Source organism: Stenella coeruleoalba (assembly GCF_951394435.1).
Source record: "Stenella coeruleoalba genome assembly, chromosome: X".
Taxonomy (NCBI): Eukaryota; Metazoa; Chordata; class Mammalia; order Artiodactyla; family Delphinidae; genus Stenella; species Stenella coeruleoalba.
The window spans coordinates 109,174,675-109,196,549 of NC_137152.1; the positions used below are offsets into that span (position 1 = coordinate 109,174,675).

At 43.9% G+C, this 21,875-nt stretch overlaps 1 protein-coding gene across 1 annotated transcript; it reads left to right on the forward strand.

Annotated features, from left to right (window-relative positions):
- Positions 1-2,207: 2,207 nt before the first annotated feature.
- On the forward strand, positions 2,208-10,588 carry CCDC160 (coiled-coil domain containing 160; the record flags this gene model as incomplete). The annotated part of the gene is made up of 3 exons (XM_079911311.1): positions 2,208-2,384; positions 3,499-3,556; positions 9,587-10,588. Exon 3 carries the CDS (start codon positions 9,611-9,613, stop codon positions 10,586-10,588), a length of 978 nt encoding a protein of 325 aa, XP_079767437.1. The 5' UTR covers positions 2,208-2,384; positions 3,499-3,556; positions 9,587-9,610.
- Between the last annotated feature and the right edge of the window lie 11,287 nt (positions 10,589-21,875).

The following is a 21,875-nucleotide window of genomic DNA, read 5'->3' on the forward strand; positions in this document are numbered from 1 at the left end:
CCCAGAGCACAATTATCACCATCACCTGAGTTGTCACCATCAGTGCGTTTTTGCTTTTCTTTTTGGCTGTGGGAACTTCGTCCCCCAACCTAGGATTGAACCTGGGCCCCCCACAGTGGAAGCGCAGAGTCCTAACCACTGGACCTCTGTGGAATTACCCTCCATCAGTGTGTTTATATTTATATTTTAGGAGGGTTAATGAATGTATAAGACAAGGTAATACTAACACTAACGGTAATAGAAACATTTATATAGGGTTTGCTATGTGTCAGGCATTACTCTAAGGTTTTTTGTTTGCTTGTTTGGGCTGCGTTGGGTCTTCGTTGCTGCGTGCGGGCTTTCCCTAGTTGCGGCGAGCAGGGGCTACTCTTCGTTGCGGTGTGCGGCCTTCTCATCGTGGTGGCTTCTCTCGTTGCGGAGCATGGGCCATAGAGTGCACGGGCTTCAGTAGTTGTGGCACACTGTCTCAGTAGTTGTGGCTCCCGGCTATAGAGCACAGGCTCAGTACTTATAGCGCCCGGGCTTAGTTGCTCCGTGGCATACGGGATGTTCCGGGACCAGGGCTCGAACCCATGTCCCCTGCATTGGCAGGCGGATTCTTAACCACTGCGCCACCAGGGAAGTCCCTACTCTAAGGGTTTTAAAAATATTAACTCACTCAATCCTCACAACATTCCTATGAGTTAGGTTCAATTATTACTCCTATTGTACAAACAGGGAAACTGAGGCACAGAGCAATTAGGAAAGATTCCTTTATTACATTAATAAGGCATCTTACATCAAGCAAAAATAAGTGTAACCCTTTTAAAAGAATTAAAATAGACATGATAAATGCAAGGCAATTTAGAGACTTAATGTCGAGGAAAGTAGTTTTGTCAGAATCCCACAGACTAATTCTGATGGGGTCCATAACAAAATCCATGTTGACATTAGGCCTCCTCCTTCCTCCAATCTTTGTTGACACTGGTTCTCTAAGGAGGAAAAGGAGACTGAGAACCAGGCCTCCAGGCACCTGAATGCAACCTTGCCAGCCACCAAACACCTGTTAGATCCGGTTCCCAAGAAGTTTTGAAGTTTTGAAATGTATCCTGCTCTTGTTTCTAAGTCACTCCCTTGCTAGGTCTTGAAAAATTAGACTGCCGCTTTTTAGATGTGCATAAACCTCCTTTCACCTGAGATTCCAGAGCCAGTGTTTCCTTTCACCTTCATGCTTCCTAGAAAATACCAGCTTTCCTAAAAGTCACTATGATTACTATTTTGGACACTCCAGACCCTCTCTGTTTCAGGCCCTACAATCTTTGTGAGGGCCATCTTTAGGTCAAGCCCAGGCTGGGTCCCTGTTAGACTATAGCCAAGGTGTGTTGTCAGTGTGTGTGGCCAATTTGATGATGGAAGAATAATCATTGGGAAACCAGGCTAATCAAAGTCTGAGAAGGTCGCTTATTTATTTAACAAAATAGTAGGAAGGACTGAAACGAAGGACGTGGCTTTGTACCCCCAACCAAATCCTGGAAGTTGTGAGCAACCTTTGAAGCTGGAACAGAGTAATTTGGGGACTGATCAAAGGAAACCACTTTACACTGCCGGTAGTGTAGGACTAGTTGCCTGCAGTAGGTTTTAAAGTCAAATAGGTGCAAGAGTGGTTTAGAGAAATTCCTGAGTGATGCATGAGGAAACCGTGGGCTACCCGGGGTACAAGCCCAGTCTCCCATAGGGGCACGAGCGGGGGACATGCTCTCCTGACACACGCCCTTAGAAAGTCGATCAGAGGCAGAAATTCTGGCCAGACCATTGTGCGGACGGGCGGGGGGCGGGGTGCAATTCCCATGTTGTCAAGGACCCTGAACCAAATCCAGGCTACCTTCCGGAGCTAACCGTCCTCCATGTCACGTTACTAAACTGCAGGCCTATGGATTAGCCCTGTGTCACTCCCTCCTCCCTCACAATCGCAGTGTCCAGGTGGATTGTGAGTCACCCAGACCCTCCGTAATAAGCCCACCATGGGTGGGGCTGCCTCGCAGTTTCTCGACCCTTCCCGCCCTGACTCAGCTCTCTTGATCTTCGAGCTCGGCTTTCGTGCAGGCAGAAGCCGCCGCGGCGCCCGCCCCACCGGGCATGCTCAGTGCTCGCGCGGGCTGTGACGGTCGCCAGGCAGCGCCCGGCCCGGCGCTCTGGGCAGCGGCGCGCGGGTCCCTTTAAATCGGGCTGGCCGGTTGCCAGGCAACGGCACGGCCCGCGCTGGCCCTGCACTGCAGAGGTTCTGCCCGGGGCCGGTCCGGAGGGGTAGCGTTGGCCAGCGCCGAACCGAGGGCAGCCGCCCGCCGCTGGTGGTCGTCTTCAGGGAAGAGGGGCCAGGGCCCACCGGACCCCACCCACGCCGCCAGGTATGTCTGCGCCCGGCGCGGCCGGGGCTCCCCAGGCTAGCCCCTCGCCCTCCCTGGGTGACCCGGGCGGAGGCAGCGCGCTCCCCGCCTCGATGCCCACTGCGGGTTTCTTCACCCTTTAGGGTCCCGGCCGGGAACTGGCGGGCGTTTGGGAGGGAAGGGGACAGGGTGTGGGACTCGGGGTGTGGAAGGAGGAGTGGGGTCAGGCCTCGCCCCTGCCCTCTTCCTCACGGCCCGCCAGCAGAGGGTAGGGACTGGAGAGGTGGGAGGTGTCACCTGCGGTGGCGGCCCGGGCAGCACCCTGACCCTAGCCACCTCGTCTCCACTGGAAGCAGCGGTGGCAGGAGTTTAGTTAACCATTTACAGAGAAAACCCCCAAACTATGCCTGCTTAGGTGCAGCTTTATAGCAAGAAAGTGACTTCCATGCTAATAAAGTACTTGGCCTTTTGGAATTAAGGCGACTTCGTATCTTTTCTCCTAGAAGGAATTATTCCACACTAATAATAAAGAATTGGGGGTAAGAACCGTGCACAGGGCCCGGTTTTCAATGGTACTTTGCTTCACTCTCAATATCGGCCAAACAATAGAGAAGACAATTTGTCCGCTTGGCTCCTATGTGAGGACCATGAAAGACTAAGGCAAAAACCGGGATCACGTCCCTTTTTAATGATTTTTCAAAATAACTAGACTCTGGGGGAGGGAGGCAATGCCTCGGCTCCAGCCTCTGCTAACGCGGCTCTTGGCCTGCTGCTTACTAACAAGCATGCCGCTGTGGCCACCAGTGGTAGCTCATTTGTTCAATAATTGCTAAGGGCGAGGAGGTACCGTGTTGAATAAGATGCCACCATGATTCTTGTCCCATCTGGTATTTGCATTGCTTGGGGAAGGAAGACTTAGTGATGTGATAGTGGGGAAATTGGGTTGACAAGTTCAAAAGAAAACTTGCTTCAAAGTGTCTGACATCGCATTTGAGGTAAGCTGAACAACATTAAGGCTATCACTTGTAGTTTTAAGCTACATCTCATATGAACACAGATTTGGGCATTTTGGTTAATTATATATTAACCAAAATATATAAAATATATTTTATATGTAATATATTTTCTTTTTCAGTTCAATCTGGAGAAGGAGGACAGTGGCATCAGATAGAAGACCTTGGACGTCAGGAATTGTAAGTACCGTTTTGCTGGCTGATAGCTGGTTATGGAGGTTTAGAAGCACAGAGCCTCACCCAGTGTAAATCTTCAATCTTTTAACTAGACCATTAGTCTGCACTGTCACTACACTATCAAAAAAGCCTCGTGAAAATACAAAAGAAAAGTGTCCTGAAGACTTTAGGTAAGCCAAATAAACTTTAAGGGAAAAATAAAAGCCCTTTCGCTAAAATGTCACCCCCCAAAACCTTATAAGCCAAAAGAGAAGTTATAAGTACTTACAGAAACTCAATTAGAATCAAAACACTGTAGGATTTTCAGGAAGAATATTAAGGGTCATTCATTCAACAAATATTTATTGAGGGCCACTATGTGTCAGGCAACAGCAGGGATACAACCATGAATAAGATGCCAGGAGATCACAGCGTATTGGTAAAAGGAAACTATGTGTGAAATGCTGCAGAAGCACAAGAAAAACTCAGAGTGCGCAGTCATCCTTGATAATCTTCAAACTGATACCCCAGTTGTAATATTTCTAAGATATTATTGGTGGCTCTGAAAAACACTGGGACATTTGGAAAGTTCATGGTAAAGCAATTGGTGATAAAAAATGCAAATCTCTTCGGATGTAGAAAAGACTACAACTCTTCTGCTTAGAATCAAGTTAGCTTTGGAAATTTGCAGACGTCAACAATTTACAGGATTTAGGGCTAATTCTTCCATGAACATGCAGGTCGAATTAATGTAAGATTCAAGTTTAGGTTCCCTCCTACTTACCTTAATAGTACTTCCTTTTTTTTTTTTTCAAACTGACTTTTTCTGAGGTCTGATGACTTCAGGCTGGCAACTTTGAAGCACATATCTTTGGAGAAGGGTTGGGTTGTTTGACTGGTTTATGTTCCGAGGGAGGGTAAGGAAAATCTAAAAAAGAACAAAACCCATGGTGTATAGTATACTTTAACATTGCTTCCATTTTCATTTTCAATAATTTCTCCTAACTACCTGGAAATAGGTATATTGTCCCTATATTACATCTGAAGAAACTGAGGTTCACAAAACGTAAGTTTTCACATAGTTCTAAAGTGTGGGAGCCAAGATATCTGACTCCTTCAGTCTTTTTTTTTTTTTTTTTACCGTAGTCCACACTTAATTTCTTTCTCAAGAACTTTCTTTTCCTTCCCCACAATTTTGCATGGTAGAACATGTTTACCCACCTTCCTTCAGACAGCTTTGGGCAGTCCTCATTTTTGTATTTAATAGTTTCTGTAAACCAATGATTTTGGAAAGGCTGGGGAATGGAGAAGCTCCCCTAAAGGGAGCAGGTCAGCATCTTCTGGAGCAAGGAGAGGGGATAATGATGGCTGTGTTTTGTGCCTGGGAACAGTGGAAGCAGAAAAATAAGTTGAGAACTACTGCTTTTATGTGAGAACAGATTGGACAATTGAGCAAAGAAGCAAGGCCAGTGACTTTCTTTGAAACAGACGTTTTTTTTTCCTGTCTTGGCCAAGCAGTTTTTCTGAGGGTTGAGAGAACCAAACCATCCAAGAATAATGGGAAAACGTTGCCTGGGCTAAGAAGGGCCTTTTGTCTTCCCCTTACTGCCCCATCACAGGTTGGAGATGACCTTTGCTAAACATCACTCCCAATTTACAAAGTTTGGGATGAAGCACTCTTGTGAGGTGGGAGAAAGCCTCTGGAGGTTTCCCAGTCCCTGCCTACCCCTGCTTGGAAGAATAATTGCATTTTGCAGACAGATCAAGATTTATGCAAAAGAGATGGTCCTGAAATTTTGAAATCAAATCTAATGTAAATGAGATAAGGCAAGAAAGAAAAGAGATCTTTGATTTTTATGTCATCAAATTTCCCTAAAGCATGTGGTTTAAAGTATAAATATTTTAGAACACAAATAATTAGATTTCACATATTTGATCGCTTATCCATCTTAATATGAGCATATTTCCCAGGGCCCCACACCTTGAAGATGAAAACTGGATGGCTTTGTGGGTTTCTCCTTTCACAATAAACAGTGTATTACTTTCTGGAACTTTTTGAAGACATATATGCATTCACCCAAGACTTTTATGAAACAGTTTACCTAAAGATCCATAATAAGTGATCACTCTTTGCTTAGCTTTCAACAATTACATTATATGATATTACATTATAAATCCATTTTCAGTTTATCAGTGGTTCCCAAATTCTTTAGGTGAGTAGAAACCATTTCCATGAGTCAAGAAATTTCCTTACTCCACCAAAATGCCCTACTAGTTTGCCACTGCAAAAGTAAGTCACCAGAGGATGAATGGTGATGTTTTCAGGGAGACACTAACTAGAACCGTCAGGTGTCCATTATCAGTTCATGTCAGAGACAAATGAACAGATGTCGCCGTATAATGGACAACCATGCCTTAACAGTGCAGTCCCAAGGACTTCTGGGGGATCACTGGCTTAGAGGACCACTAATGTTGTTTTTGTCATATGACTTTATATTGTTTTCCTGTGTTTTCGTTTCTTTAAATTTTTCATTTCTCTTGGACCTCCTTCACCTACCCTTCAGTTCTGCAACATCCAATATAGTGTTGGGTAGGCACTTGTAGTAATAAATGACCCACTAAAAAGGCATGCTTATACTTTCAATAATGGCTCTGGTTTGATTTGCCTTATGCTGCGACAAATTACCTAATCAAGTTTATTGAAAGCAAAATGGCTGCCACGCCAGGGTAGAGGAAGGAGTATCATTGTCTTAAAGCATATTTCTTGTCTTTGCCAGAGAATACTAATGTCATACTTGTTCTGCGTAAAAAACAAACAACGCAATCTGTGAAGAGAAAATGAGCCTGGCACCTTTTACCCGCACTCTGGGCTTTGCCATACTCTGTGACTAGATTTGGGAACAAGCCCTTAAAGGATATCTTGCCAATGAAAGAGAAAAAAAAAAAAAAAGAAAGGAAGGAGGGAAGGGGGAAAGGGAAAGGGGAGGAAAGGAGAGAGAGAAAGAGAGGGAGAGAGAAAGAAAGAAGCAGCTCAGAGACCCCTTGACCCTGCCCTGTGTAAGCTATGGGAGGGAAATTCCAAAAGGCTTTTCAGACCTTTCTCTTTCTGGCCTTTGATATGTGACATGCAAGTCTCCTTACCCTCCCCCCTTCATTTTTCCTCTCTCCTTTTGTGGCCCTTTAAAAATACCTAAGCTCTGAAAATAGTGGGTTGTTTTCTTTCAATTTGTGGAATGAAACCTAACAGAAGAATAAAGAGGAATTTTGGAATAGGCACGGATCTGGGAGACAGGGTCTCAGTTTTACCACTATAGGCTGTGTGGACTTGGACAAGTCACTTAACTTCTCTGAGCCTCAGTTATAAAATAAATGGACTCTTCCCAGTTCTGTGAAAAGCATGGGCTGTATCAGGAAATTATACAGAGACCCAGGAAAGAAATGTGGTGATGCTGGAAAAAAAATATATATATGTTTTTAGCCAGAGATTTATGGGAGGGTTGGAGATAGAAGTCACTTTTTCAAGGTGCAAAATCATTAATGAAAAGAGCTTTCTATTTTAACCTTTCTCTATACCCAGACCTCTATCTCAGATTTGTCATTATTGCTAGCTTCATGTATAAAGTGGTCTCACCTTGCCCCTCTGCATACCGCTTTCCTGATCAATCTCACCAATGCCTTTCATCCAGAATTAGGTAGGAAGAATAGTAATCTCTCTCCCATTGCTACCTGATTAGAAGCATTTTAAAACTTTTACAGAGTTGTCTGGTAAAAATTTGACTGCTAAAAAATGTGACTGGGCTTCCCTGGTGGTGCAGTGCTTAAGAATCCGCCTGCCAATGCAGGGGACATGGGTTCGAGCCCTGGTCTGGGATGATCCCACATACCGCAGAGCAACTAAGCCTGTGCACGACAACTACCGAGCCTGTGCTCTAGAGCCCGTGAGCTATAACTACTGAGCCCGCGTGCCACAACTACTGAAGCCCGCGTGCCCAGAGCCTGTGCTCCACAGCAAGAGAAGCCACCGCAATGAGAAGCCCGCGCACCACAACGAAGAGTAGCCCCTGCTCGCCACAACTAGAGAAAGCCCGTGCACAGCAACGAAGACCCAACGCAGCCAAAAATAAATAAAATAAATAAATAAATAAAAATGTGACTGGCAGTTAGTATTGCCATCTTTTCTCTTTCCTCTGTTCCTTTCCTTTATGATCCCTGTAATAATTCCCAGCACTTGCATTCATATTTCTAGAGAGGAGAGCAAATGGGATTATGGTCATCTTCCTCTTTAAGGACAGATAGGTCATCGATGCTTCTGGATGGTGACTAACAGAATAATAAAGTCAGAACGGACTATTTCAGGAGAAAGGAGAGGATGCTCCAATGGCAAATACATGCCAGGAATTTCAAGTCTTGGCTTTACTACTGTGGTCTGATTGACTAAACTTAAAGCTTGGGTTATGGCTTTTGAACCAATCATTTTAACACCTTCACTGCATATTTGTACCTTTTCCTTTCCTCAAAGCCAAATAGTTGTCGGTGGAGATGTATCCTTGGGTATAGAGTGAGTCCCTTCCCTCTTCTTTTGGGGGGAAGGTGTCAGGCATGTAGGTATCGAGTTTATTCTCTCATTGTCTGTAGTAAGAACAATTTGTTAGAATTTAAACTATACTCGTTAGAAAGAAAATTATCAAGAAATAATATATTAAAAAGTGGTTATCTCAGGGCCACAGGATTATGAGGAAGATTTCTTTTGTTTTTTTCTTGTACGTGTGATTTTCTGTATTTTCCAAAATTCTACAGATAACATGCACTACTATTAGCATCTTTATATAATATGAAATATTACAACTATTAAATATTATAATATATTAATATAATATTACATTTATAATCTTTAATAATATTAAAGAAAATATTAATTAAAAAATAAACACAATGCCATTTTTTGTTACCAAGATAAAATTACATTTGTGTTCACGGGAAAAATAGCTGCAGGCATACTTTGATTTTTCTCGGTGGTAATCTTCCAACTATATTGCAGCAAATTAATGTATAAGATGAATAAAGTGACCCCCTCCTTCTTCCCACCCTTTGGCGGTAACTGCAGTTGCCAGTTTGGTGGCTTCAGATGCCAGTGGCCCTTCAGCATGTTGCTTGGGTCCTTCTTTCTCCCTTCTCTCAAAAGTAGTTACTGATCAAACGTTTCTGTGTTTTAGGAAAGCTCTATGTTATGGACTGTCTTTGAATAGGAAAGACTCCTTGAAACAAAATAAGTATCCTCTAATTTTTGTAAATTTAGAAAGTTAGCTGTGATTTAGTATGCTAAGTTTTCACCTAAAAGCTATATTTGGAATCAGTATCTCGAGAAAAACCCATTTGGTGGCATTAATATTTTCAATTGTTGACATTCGGTTCTCATCATGAAATTGCTGTCAAAACGGATAGAATTCTGTACGCTTGGCAGAGTCTTGCCTAAAAGCAAAGCCCAGGGCTGGAATAGCAGGAATTTACAGGTCAAGACAGAAGGGCGTTTGGCAGCGTTAGTCATAAGGAAGTCTGCATGGTATACTTTACCCAAAGCAGCTCACATTGCATTAAGCACTGATGTTTTAGTCACTTTAAAGAATGAATAAACAGTAGTCCAACCGAAAAGAACTAGAAAAAAAAAAAAACCAGGCACATTGGAAGCACAGATTTAACTTATCAATATTAACCTATTAATTTAAAATCACTTTTACTGTTTTAAAGCAGTTGTTTTCATGCTGCTTTCTCATAGAATTATTTTCTCTACAAGAAATAGCCAAGTGTGTCCATTTATTGGTTCTATTTCATAGGATCAGAGAATTCTAAAGCTGGAAAGGTCTGTAGAACTTAGCTAGTTTAGCCCTTTCCATTTATAAATGAGGGAACTGAGGCCCAAGTCACTCAGTGAGTTAGAGGGAGTGCCAGCCCTCAAATATTTAGGTTCTTTCACCCCTGAGCCAGGATTCTTAGTTCTTTCCACTACCCCGGCTGCCAGTGTAAATATGTGCCTTGATTTTAAATTTTGTTTTTCAGGAATTGGAAGAGGTGCCTGAAGAAATGGATGCTAGAAGAAAACACTGGAAGGAGAATATGTTTGCTCCTTTTTATAGTGCACAGGATATTCTAGATGAGGCTTCTCAGCTTGAATCCTCTTCTGAACAAATGACTTTAGGTAAGGCCAAGAGAATGGAAGGGATTTTTAATTTGTCTAGTAGAAAGTTTCAAGAAGAGAATAAATTTAAAAGGAAAGAAGTTATTTCTCAACCAAATGAAAATGAACAAGAACCAAATTTAAGAGAGAGAAAGATAAACATTTCAAAGAATGAGGCAGACACAAATTCTGCCTCCTGTGAATCATCTAATTTAGACATTGCAGCTGAAGAAAGCTTTAATGGTGCAGAAGAGCCTCTTAGCTGGGGTACAGAGGAATTATCAGCTCCACCACGAAAAGACAAGAAGAAGAAATTCACCGAAGAACTGTCTCCAAAACTTCACCTGAATCTTTTGAACAAAGAGCTGGAAGCGCTTAACATGCAATGCAGAAAAATAGAAGAGGAATTCGAAAATGCGGAAAAAGAACTTTTGAACTGCAAAAAAGAAGTCTCCTCAAAACCCCTAAATTTTCAAGAAGCAGGGATGGAAACTTCCAAGAAAGACTGGGAACTTCAAGCTTTAAGAAATGACCTCTCTGAAAAAGCAACAAATGTTAAAAACTTAACAGAAGAGCTCCAGCAAGCCAAAGAGGTCATCCACAAGTTGAGCCTTGAGAACAAGGATTTAAAAGAAGCCGTTAGGAAGTTAAAGCAGCAAACTGAGGGTGGAAATGCACTACTAAAGGAAGAAGTGAAACTGTATTATGAATTAGAAATGGAGAAGATACACGGGGAGCTCAGTGCCATCAAGAACGAACTGAGAGTGGAGAAGACCATACGAGCAAGAAACAACAGAGCCCTGGAGCTGCTTAGAAAACACTTTGCTTCTGTAACGTCATCAGGTACCCCTGACAGCTTTATGGGGGATTTTTTTTTTAAATAAAAAAATTAAAAAAGCCTTTCATTAGGCAAATGATTGAGCCAAATCAGTGTTTCTTGTGCTTTCTTTGTGTACAACTTAAAACATGTGTGATGGGATGTGATTTTCATGTTTGGTGAATCAAGATATCTGTGAAAGGTGTAGATGCTAACTTCAAAGCTTCTGCTTTCTCTTTCTAATGAATTTATTGCCAGAGTCCAAATAGAAATGAAGGTTTAGAAATCTCTTTACATATATATATATATATTACTCAAAGACATGTAGTGATTCACCAAATCATTGATGAATACGGATCAACAGACGTTTTGTGATCTTGTGAGCAATGTGTCCTTGACACGTGAATATTCTTCCATCTGTGTTCATTCATACTAACAATAAAAATCTCATTTATTTGTGTAAGCATAACATGTGGGTATGGGTCTTAAAGCAGTCTGTTCAGACTCAGTGGGATACTAAAAATATATCTGCTTTCCCTGAGATCTATCCTTAATTAGGCATACATAAATGTCTCCCCCCCAAATGCAGGTTTTTCCACCCTCCTGTTTTCTCCATGCTTTCTCCCTTGACCTGGCCACAGTGCCCATAGACCAGAAGATGGCTTAGAGACACGGCTGTGACCTTGGCTACAGCCCTGATTTTGACAGCAGTAGCTTTTGCCTTTTCTTACGTTGACCAGCAAGGGGCGTTGTTGACACAGGTCTTCCAAAATTCTACCAGGGGAAAATTTATGTTTCCTGCCCAGTTTACCTCATCAGCTGGCCGAGACTTGGGTGAAAGGTGTTGGATGTCATCTAGGTAAGCTGTTAGTGAGGTCGCTTGATTTATACAGGGATCCAGCCGTGTTAAGAGCCTTTCTTTTTTACTTTAAAAGAACAAACATGTACTGCCTCAGGCCTTTGTGGAAACTATCGGCCAGTTGATTCTCTGCTTTTGTTTGTATCAATCAAGATTTTTTGTAATTGTAGTTCTATTTGCATGGTATTTTTAAGTCCAATGAACCACATGTAATTACAGACTGTGAAGGTGGGATACGATTGTTAAGGGTTCAGGTATTTTCCCTGATGGGAAATCCCCAGCCTGGGAGTCTAGACACTTGGGTTCTAGGACCTGCTTTGTTATTAACTAGCTATTTAACCTTCTAGGCCTGAAAGTCCTCATCTGTAAAATGAAGGAGTAGATCTATCATCCAGATTCTGTTCAGTTCTAACGTTCTGTGACTTCACCACAGTGATTTTAAGCACAAGTGTAACTACCTGTGAGGAAGTAAAGCCCCTATGGCACTGGAGACGTTCAGCTCTGATACTTCAGGGGGTCTGCTTTACAGACCTTCTCCTTTCAAAGGAAATATACAAAGGCTCTTGTTTATAGTTTGAACATCTCCAAATACCGTGTCAATAGTAAATCAGGAGAGGGAGTAACTGAGGTTATTTCTTCTCCTTTCTCTTGTTTCCTTTTTACTCACTGAGGTCGGGGAAGGCCCTGAATGGAGACAAACTAGGCTGACCTGGAGCTGAGCAGGGCTTGCCTGCCCTGGGACAACTGGACTAAATTCGAAAATAATAATCTTTGGAGCTTTCTGACTTTAGTTCTGATAACTTCCAGGAGCTGGCAGCCCGCTCAGAGAGGAAGGTGACTTTCTGGTTTCTGATGGTCACTGCTTCCCACCCAGGATCTAGGCACAAAAGCAGACTAGGAACTCTTTGCCCTGTTTAACTCTCTTCCTCATCACCCCCTTAAAGATGACCCCTTGGTCCTTGCCCCAGAAAGACCCTCAGCCCCTGAATGCTAGTGTGCAGAGCAGTTTACATGTTTAAAATATTTCACAAATTGTATTAAGCTACTAGGCTCCATCCTCTTAGTACATTTCAATTTTTAAAGGGGAGCTTTTTCTCCAGAATTTCTATTAACCAACCACACATTGAAAGTCTTTGGTGACAACTTGGTTTGCTTTATCTTGCATGAGTGTATGTGTGTGTGTGTGTGCGTGTGTGTGCACACGCTTATGTGTGCTTGGGGGTCGGGGAAGGAGTGTGGTGTTAGGAGGTGCAGAAAAGACAAGTGCATGGCTTAGCTCAGCTCTTGGGTGGGGCGTTTGTATTTCTAGGATAGAACTGAAACACAGTTTCCTGATGAGACAGCCTGGGATGCTGAGTCCTAGCAAGGCTCTCCCTGTGGAAAGGCCCTTTAGACAGCCTAGATCCAGACACTATCCAGGGAGACAATATACAATCAGGAGAGCCAACAGTTTGGAGCTGGGAAGGGATCACATCTTTTTTTTTTGGGGGGGGGTGCCATGTGGCCTGTGGGATCTTAGTTCCCCGACCAGGGATCAAACCCGCGCCCCCTGCACTGGAAGTGCAGAGTCTTAACTACTGGACCTCCAGGGAAGTCCCAGGATCACATCTTTTGATGCTTTAATTTTTAAAAGCAGGGCTGCAACAAGCTGGGAGAAAGCTGAGAAGTTACTTGTCGTCTTCATGGGCAGATGGGAACAGCAGTGGGTTGAACTGGCTTAAAGAACCAGAATCAAGGCAGATACAAATTCTGTCTCATCGTCTCTGTAATCACACTCGTGTGATTGTGGGCATTAGGTGGCCACCAATTTAGATCAGAACATATCATCACTGCACCTTCTAGTCTATTGAAAGGGCGATGTGGAGGTGCTTTTTTTTTTTAACAGGAATGGCACATCAGGCCACTCATCCCTTTAATCTGTTGGGTAAAATATTTGAAATCAGCAATGCAACTGCACACCATTCCCTACCAACTCCCAATTCTGTACTTATTCAGAAGCATGGGCTCTAGGAATAGCTGCTCCACCTTGAGTTTATAACCCAGTTCTAGAAACATTTGCTGAGCCGTTATTACTGTAGTTAATCACTTCTAAGACACAACTTAAAAAAAAAATATATATATATAGACATCCTTGAATTTGGGACACATCTTTAAATTGATGGCATGCCATAGTATAATTGTCAGTGTTTGTTTTTTTAAATCTCTCTTAGTGGTTCATAAAATAATGGTGTATCTTACAATCAATGGAGTTTTAGATTTGATGAAATGTGGTATGTGCTAGGCCGTGGATATGGGGATAAAAGGATTTATGAATAAGACGGGTCTCTGACCCCAAGGACCTTACTTATACAACTAACTAAAACAATGTGGCAAGGGCTCCACTAGCAGTGCTCATACAAAGTGCTGTGGGAACACAGAGGAGTATCAATTAATTCTGCCTGTGGGGCTGGGAAGGACTTCATAAAGGAGGTGACATTTGAGCTGGGCCTTGAAGGATAAGAAGGATTTTTCAAGGCAAAGCATGGGGGCAGGGGTGGGGGCATTTCTGGAATGTGAATGTGGAAGCTCTATTTGGCTTCAAAGAAAACTCTTAACAGCAATGAATTACAATGCTGGGATGTCACATTCTGCTGACTGCATTTTAAAGTCCTGTGTGGGGTTCTACTCTGAAAACTACCTGCATTCCAACCCTTTGCAGATAAACTGGAGAATGAAGTTCTCATGACATAAACACGAGGTTCCAGATAACAAACTGCAGGAAAAAGATTTTGCTGGTGCCACTGTACCTTTGGCTGCCATCATCTTTGTTTTCGAAACAAAAGACCTAAGAGATTTTGGTCATAGTATTCAGCTAAGTCCACTGTGAGCGGTCTGGTTTCAAAGAGATGTATGAAACAGAAACACCACAGTTGCTCTTCTCTCCAAGAAGCAGTATAGCACAGAGATCAAGTGCACCAACTTTGGTTATCCACTTACTAGCTGTGTGACCTTGGTCAAATTGCGTGAGTCTCTGTAGCTCAGTTTTCTCACTTCGCAGGATGGAGTTAATGAATAGTGTTGTTGGGAGGATAAGACAAGATCACATATAGTCAATAAATGTCACCATTATTGTTATTATTATTATTATATAACTGACAAGGGGAAATTGACCAAGTTAGTCTGTCTCCTTCCAGCTATTATTCTCACTAAGCTTTTTCCACTTACTGACCCTCAAATTGTGTTCTGTGGAGAGGATATGATAAACTCATTCATAAGGTGTATATCAATGATGTGTGATATATTTGGGAAGAGAGAACAAGTTGCGGGGAGGATATTTTGATTTCATTAGTATATGAAGCCTTAAGCCAAAGTAGTGAATCTGTCATGATGGACTTTCTGGCCTCAAGACAGATCCTATAAAGGGAATTTTCTTGGGTCAGAGCCCAGTCAACCCCCCTCCAGTCAGGTCGGTGTGAGGCTGGCCCCTGGCCTTGGCAGGCAGAATACCAGAGGAGGAAGAAAGCCCTGCTCTAGTGCTCCAGTGGGAAAAAGCTCATCTAGGAAGAGGGAATGGAGACAAGAGAGGCTATTATAGTATTTTTCATTTCCCCTTGGCACAGGGAGCCAGGCAGCTGGGGACCCACTACTACAGCTGCTCAGATAAGAATAAGTCATTGTCTTGTTCTTTGTACTCATAAGACACTGAAGCTGTGGTTCCCCATGTATTGTAGGTGTGCCCTCCTGTCCATCTTTCCATACTGAGTATCAAGGTGGTGTCTCCCCTGTTGAGTGGCCAGAGCTACTGTTCACAGAGTCTCTCTCTCTCTCTCTCTCACACTCTCACTCTCACTCTAGTTCTCGCTCTCTCTTTCTCGTGCGTTCTCTTTCTCACCATTGATCACACCCAAACTTTTGATGATTGCAACATTTCAGTGGGCTCAGGTTGCATTTCCCAGGAGACTCAGTTTATACCTGGTTCTCTGAGGATGTGTCCTGGGGTAACATTGAAGCATTTCTTTGGCCTTTCAGCCCATGCCTGTTGACTCCACAATAGGTGTTGTCAGGTATATTCCAGACCACGATAGGAAACATAACCTGAGAGAATCTTCTTATGTCACTAGTACTGTAGCCTGCATTTGGACTGTTGGTTAGAGCCTAGTTTATTATGTGTCACACACTTCCATGTACATCATCTTCTGTACTCTGCACAAAAATCCTTGATCATCAGATGAGAAACCAAGGCTCAGAGATACTAAATGACTTATTCAATATCACAGTAAGTAGTAGATCTGGGATTCAAACCCAGCCTGTCCAACTCCACATACAACGTTTGCTCCATTTTATCAGGCCACCTTTTGTACTAAAATGAATGAACCAAAGGTTCAGTCGCTATAGAGGTTATTCAACTTTCTCAAAGGTAAACTGGTTTATTGCTTCAATCTGGACTCAACTTGAGTCAGCCATCTCTTAAATGGCTAGGCTGCGTAGTGAAGATGCATCTCATTATTGGAAAGACCATAAAGTATACATCTTCTGATGATGGGTTATTAGGTCTACATGAAGGACACAGCACCGAGTAACATAAACAAAAACAGTTGAACTATGAAGCCCAATTGACAGCTCTCTAAAATAAGCTCCAGGACTGATGGAACCAAACTGATTGACTACCAGGGGTCTTTGACACTCATTGTAGCTTTGGGGTCTGATTTTGTATTCTTTATAATTCAAAATTATTTCTCAGATTTCACCATTTTTTCCCATTGGATCTTTGTTTCCTAAAGTGTTTTCATTGAAAGTTGACTACTTGTTAAGAAAAAAAAAACCTGCTCTAAGCCCCCTTACTGCTTAGAACGTGTTAAGTATGCTTGATGATTTATATATTTCCCTTTTATTTTTTCCTTGTTGCCCTGGTAAATTTCTCAGAGTTACAACAGAGGAATCATATTCTGTTCACTCATAACTGAAACAGTTCTTGGAAAAAACATTTCAAGATCTCTTTATTAAAATATCTTCAATAACAAGACAAAATGTTTTCTTTAAATTTACAAATTTATTCAAGATTTTACAAAACAACATCTCTTCATATAATGAAGTAGAAGGAAATCTGGAGAGCTGCTCTTGGCATTCATAAACGTGGGTTATGTCAGCAGAGAGGCTGGAGGGCATTTCTGGTTTTGAGGTAATCAACCTTTTAAAATGCATAATATACTTTTATGTGGTTTTAATGAGTACAAAAAAAATATATCTGCATATAACATAAGGACTTTTCTCCCATAAAACATGACTTATCTGAAATCTTTTCCTTTGGGTATATATTAAGGCATGTTTATAAATAAACAGCCGAGAGTTGAAGGGCTCAGTTCGTAGTTTGTGCCAGGGCAGGGCAGTGTCCTGGAAAAATCATGAGATGTGGAGTTTGCCCTGTTGGATTCACTGGTAGAAGATGGAGTTTGGGGTGCCAGAAGTTTATGAGGGATCAACACCTGTGAAGGAAAAGGGAAGGAAGCATCATTGAGCAGAGTGGGAATTGCCATGCAAATGACAAAATCTCGACAACTGGGCAGGGAGCTCTGGCGTCTTATCCATCAAAGTGATCCCTATCGGGTGGAACTGGCTGGGCCTTTGTACCTCCCGCCTCGTTTGGTCACCAAATGCGGGCTTCCTCCGGAAGGCCGAGTGGCTCTCTGTGGATAATGCAGCCCCTGAATGAGCTGATGGCTGGAGATGGTCTGCTGCCCTCACTCCCCTGTTGGGCAGTGAGTTCTCCCTTTAGGGAGACCTGGGGGGTGCATCTTTGAATCTACCACCCTCCATCCCTCTCACCTCTCTTTCTGGCTTTTTTCGGGCCTCTCTTCCAGAGGGGAAACTTAGAAGTGTGATGTTCGTGGGACTAACTACAGCACCCACCTCCGCAGCTGTTCTTGGGGCTGCAACTGTCACTCAACACCTCCTTCCTTCACTATCAGTTCTAGATCACGCTCGCCCTGAGCTACCGCCCTCTGGTGGCGTCAGTGTCTCACTGGCGGGCCTGACCCAGACTTGGATCTTTGAAGGGACTGAGCCGCTGGTCATTATGCCCTTCTCAGGCTGGGGCTGCCGTACCTGTCCACCTACAGTCACTATTGTGCAAGGGAGCACTAACGTAGGCCCAAGTGGCAGCATAGTTCCACACGTGCTTCTTCATGTCCCCGTTGTGTAACAGCAGCCCTGCCTCCTGATAATGAGTCCATTACCCCTGCCATGTTCGTGACCCCTCTTCTGGCCTGCTGGGCACTGGACACAAGGAGCCTAAAGGGCTTAGGCAGCAGCTGTAGCTTAGAATTCAATGGGATTCTTGCTGTGACCCCAGAGAAAAATGCCTCCTTTGGAGACCAGGTCCTCTAGTCCTATAGAGTTACAGGGAAGGTAAGCACAAAGTCCCCACATTAAGCAGGAGTCAAGCAGAGAAGTAGAATGATTAAGAGATTTTACTTTTATATCCATACCTATATCACCTACATTTCCCTATCTATCTACCTACCTACCTACCTACCTATCTATCATCTATAGATAGAGACATCATAGATTTTACCTTACTCAATTGTATTAGCTAGTTAAACAGTCTCTGTAAACTTCACACCTAATGCTGGAGCTTGAAGTCTGCAGGGCAGTCGGGAGGGTCAATGAACATGAAGTGGGGGAGATCAAGGGCAAACCAGAACCCAGAAGCATGAGCTGGAACCCAGGAGGACGAACTGGAGTCTGTATCAGTCTCTCATTTCTTCCAAATTCGATAAGCTCGTGCTCCTTGCTCATGACTACACACACGCCTGGCCCTGGTCTAGGAGTCTGAAAAGCTGAAGGAGGGTTGAGGGGAGGATGTAGTGGCAGCCACAGGCCCGGGGGTTGCCCGCCACCGGAGAAGTGAGCCGACAGTGACAATGTGCGTGAGCTGAAACTGTACCTGGTGCCCCTGCACTGAATTTCCAACAGAGAAGCTCTATGGCTCCTGCTTCACCAAGGCCCATCAGATCTGCAGAACATCCCACAAGTATGAGAATTCTGGGAAATGTAGTTCAATCTAGGCAAGTTGTCACATTACAAACCTACTGGATCTCTCAGTGGGTCATTAGAAGTAATGGTAATTGGAACCACTCTTGCTTCTACCCCTCGATTCCCAGACCGTGGTATTCTTTCAGTTGAGAACACAGTGCTATATAAAAGTCTTTGACTCAGTGCACATGCTGCATCTTGGAAGATGGCACTCCATTCTCACGGAGTATTGCCTCCCAGCTGGGGCTTCAGCTAGGCCTTCAGCAGATTGCTTCAATGCTCTATCAGAAAAGCAACTTCTGGATAGTGTGGGATGTAATATGACCAGTGGTCCTGGGCCCACTCTTGCACTTCCTTTCTGTCAAGTTGGTCTTCCTGGTCTGGCACGATGTTATATGGCATCCCATGCTAAGCCCTGAGAAAGGGGCGCTGGCTCAGACCCTGCAGGCAGGAAAGCTAAGCTCGTACTTGAAATATGTGTCTATTCCTATGAGAATGAACCATTGGCCCTTTCAGGATGGAAGGGACATAATGTTATGAAGTTGCCATCGAGGGACCAGTTGGTCTCCTCAAGGAATGTTTCCATCTTGGGGGCTCTGTGTTGGTGTCTGTATTTGGCAGGTTGAACATTCTGCAGTAGCATTAGCTAGATCAGCCTTGGTCAGCAGGAGTCCATGCTGTTGGACCTCTCCATAGCTTTCATCTCTGCCACTGTGGGCACTCTGTTCATGTGCCCATCATACCATCACTGGGGTGGCCATTGACAAAGACTGGCTGATGTCAACTGCGCAGCTCATTTTGTTTACTTGGTTGGCCAGTGCCTCCTCTAAGCAATATGCCCTCTGGTGGATGTTAGCATGTGATACAAAGACCTTCACACTAAGAGCCAGTTCTCACAAGTCCCTTAATGGGCCTCTGCCTCAGATCTTGTCCCCCATCTTCCAGTCTTTTTCCTTCCCAAACCCTAACCAGTTAGCCAGGACATTCACCACTGACCATAAATGTATAAATATTTTAACCTCTAGCCACTTCTCTTTCCACCTGAGGTGGGTGATTAAGTATATAACCCAAAGCTCTTGCCAATTGGCAGGATTTTCACCTGGCACTGTCTTTCAAGTCCCCAGTCCTCTGAGCAAGGAGAACGCCCATTTTTCACTTGTGCCCACATACTGACCCAACCCATCCATAAACCAAGCTTTTCCCTCCTCCTTCAGTTGACCTGATGGGGTCCCCATAGAGCTGTAAGAATGAACCGAGGGAGGTGCTCTGTATAACAGTGGTGCCTGGCATGGGTGTCGGAGCTACCTGAGCTGGTAGTCTGCTTGTGCCCTTTAGTACTGTTCATGATCACCCCTGGATACCCCTCTTTCATCTTGTGATGGATTGTTGCTGGGCCTGTCTGACCTTATGATTTAATGGATCTGATAAGACCCAGTTCATGATAGACAGTTCTAGTTGCGCGGTTACTTGGTGTCCCGTGGTCAGGTGTTTCATCTTCACCAGGGAACAGCAGCATACCAGAAGTTGTTTTTCAAAAGGCATGTGAGAGACTTCCTTGGCGGCACAGTGGTTAAGAATCCGCCTGCTAATGCAGGGGACACAGGTTCGAGCCCTGGTCCAGGAAGATCCCACATGCCACAGAGCAACGAAGCCCGTGCGCCACAAAAACTGAGCCTACGCTCTAGAGCCCCCGAGCCGCAACTACTGAAGCCCATGTGCCTAGAGCCCATGCTCTGCAACGAGAGAAGCCACCGCAATGAGAAGCCCGCGCACCACAATGAAGAGTAACCCCTGCTCGCCGCAACTAGGGAAAGCCCGCGCGCAGCAATGAAGACCCAATGCAGCCGAAAAAAAAAAAAACCAAAAGGCATGTGATTCTCTTCTGCGGATGGCATGACCTTGTTCCAGAACTCCATGGGCTTGCATTGTGATTCTCCCACAGGGCTTTGCCAAGGATTCCATACTGCGTCTTTTCCCACTGCTGATACCTCTAGTACCATATGATCTGCCAAGATTGCATGGCCGGGCAGCTTGCATGGCAGCCTGGACTTGCTGCAGAGCCCTTCACTGCTCTGGGCTCCAGTCATAGCTGGCAGACTGCCTTGTCACTTGGTATAAGGGATGGAGTAGAATCCCTAGATGTGAGATACGCTGGCTCTACAACCCAAGGAGGCCCACTAGGTGTCATAATTCCTTCTCTGTGGCAAGAGGTACAATGTGCACGTTGTCTTTTACTTTGAAGGGAATGCCTCTGCATATCCCTGACCGCTGGAACTCTAAACATTTTATGGATCTGGTAAGCCTCTGAATCTTTGTGGGATTTAATTCCCATCCTCAGGAATACATGTGTCTTATCAAGAGGTGGCACAACAGCTCCCTCTTGCTTTTCCGGTCTGATCAAAAAAACATCATCAATGTAGTAGGCTAGTAAGATGTTCAGCAGGGTGCCCAGAGGGTTCTGATCTCTTCAGACTAAATTATGACAGAGGATAGCGGAGCTGATATGGCCCGGGGACAAAACTGTATATGTATATACTATTTCCTATTTCATTTGAATGCCAACTCTTTTTGATTCTCTTTTCTGATTGGGACAGAAAATAAAGTATTTGCCAAATCAATGGCCATAAAGATGTCTTTGAGGTTATGTTAATCTGTTACCACAAAGATATCACGTCTAACACAGCGGCTGAGATTGGAGCTACTACTTGGTGGGGCTTGTGGTTGTCTACAGTCATCTCCCAGCTAATTTCTGCAGGCACAACACTGATAAATTAAATGGAGATATGTTGAGAATCACCACCCTGTATCCTTTAGAGCCTTAACGGTGGTATTACTCTCCACAACCATCTCCCGCCATGTGATGATTTACTATCACGGCCAGGTGTTGTGGTAGTGGTGGCAGTGGTTTAGTATCAGAGGCTTCCTCTTGGCCTTCCCCACTGTGATAACTCTTATCTCACTGGCCAAGGACACAAAGTGGTAGTTGTGTGAAGTACCCAATTGTACCCTTGGAGATTGGAGTGATGACCACTGAGTTCTTCCACCCAGTGGGCCTCGCATGAGCTGGATCTTGGCCAGGACTCCATTTATTACCTGGTCCTCATATGTTCCCACTCTCACAGGAGGCCATGATGATACGTTGGGTCTCCGGGTAACTATGTCAACTCAGACTCTATGTCCACTAGTCCTCAAAATGTCTAAGTATACTCTTTCTTCAGTACACAGTTACCCAAATAAATGACCAGAGGTCCCTTTGCAGAAGGGGAATCACTACAGTGCATACTTGCTGTGATATTTCAGGGTCCTTTCTCCGAGGGAGTCAGCCACATCTTCTATGAGTGAGTTGAAAACTGGCTCAGGTCTGGAAACTGGACAGGGGATTATGAAATTTTATTGAAACAGCTGCCCTTGGTCTCCCAGATCTTTTGTTATTACAAGCCGAGTAGTACTCTTTGCAGCTGCCCATAAACTTTTCCCCTAGAGA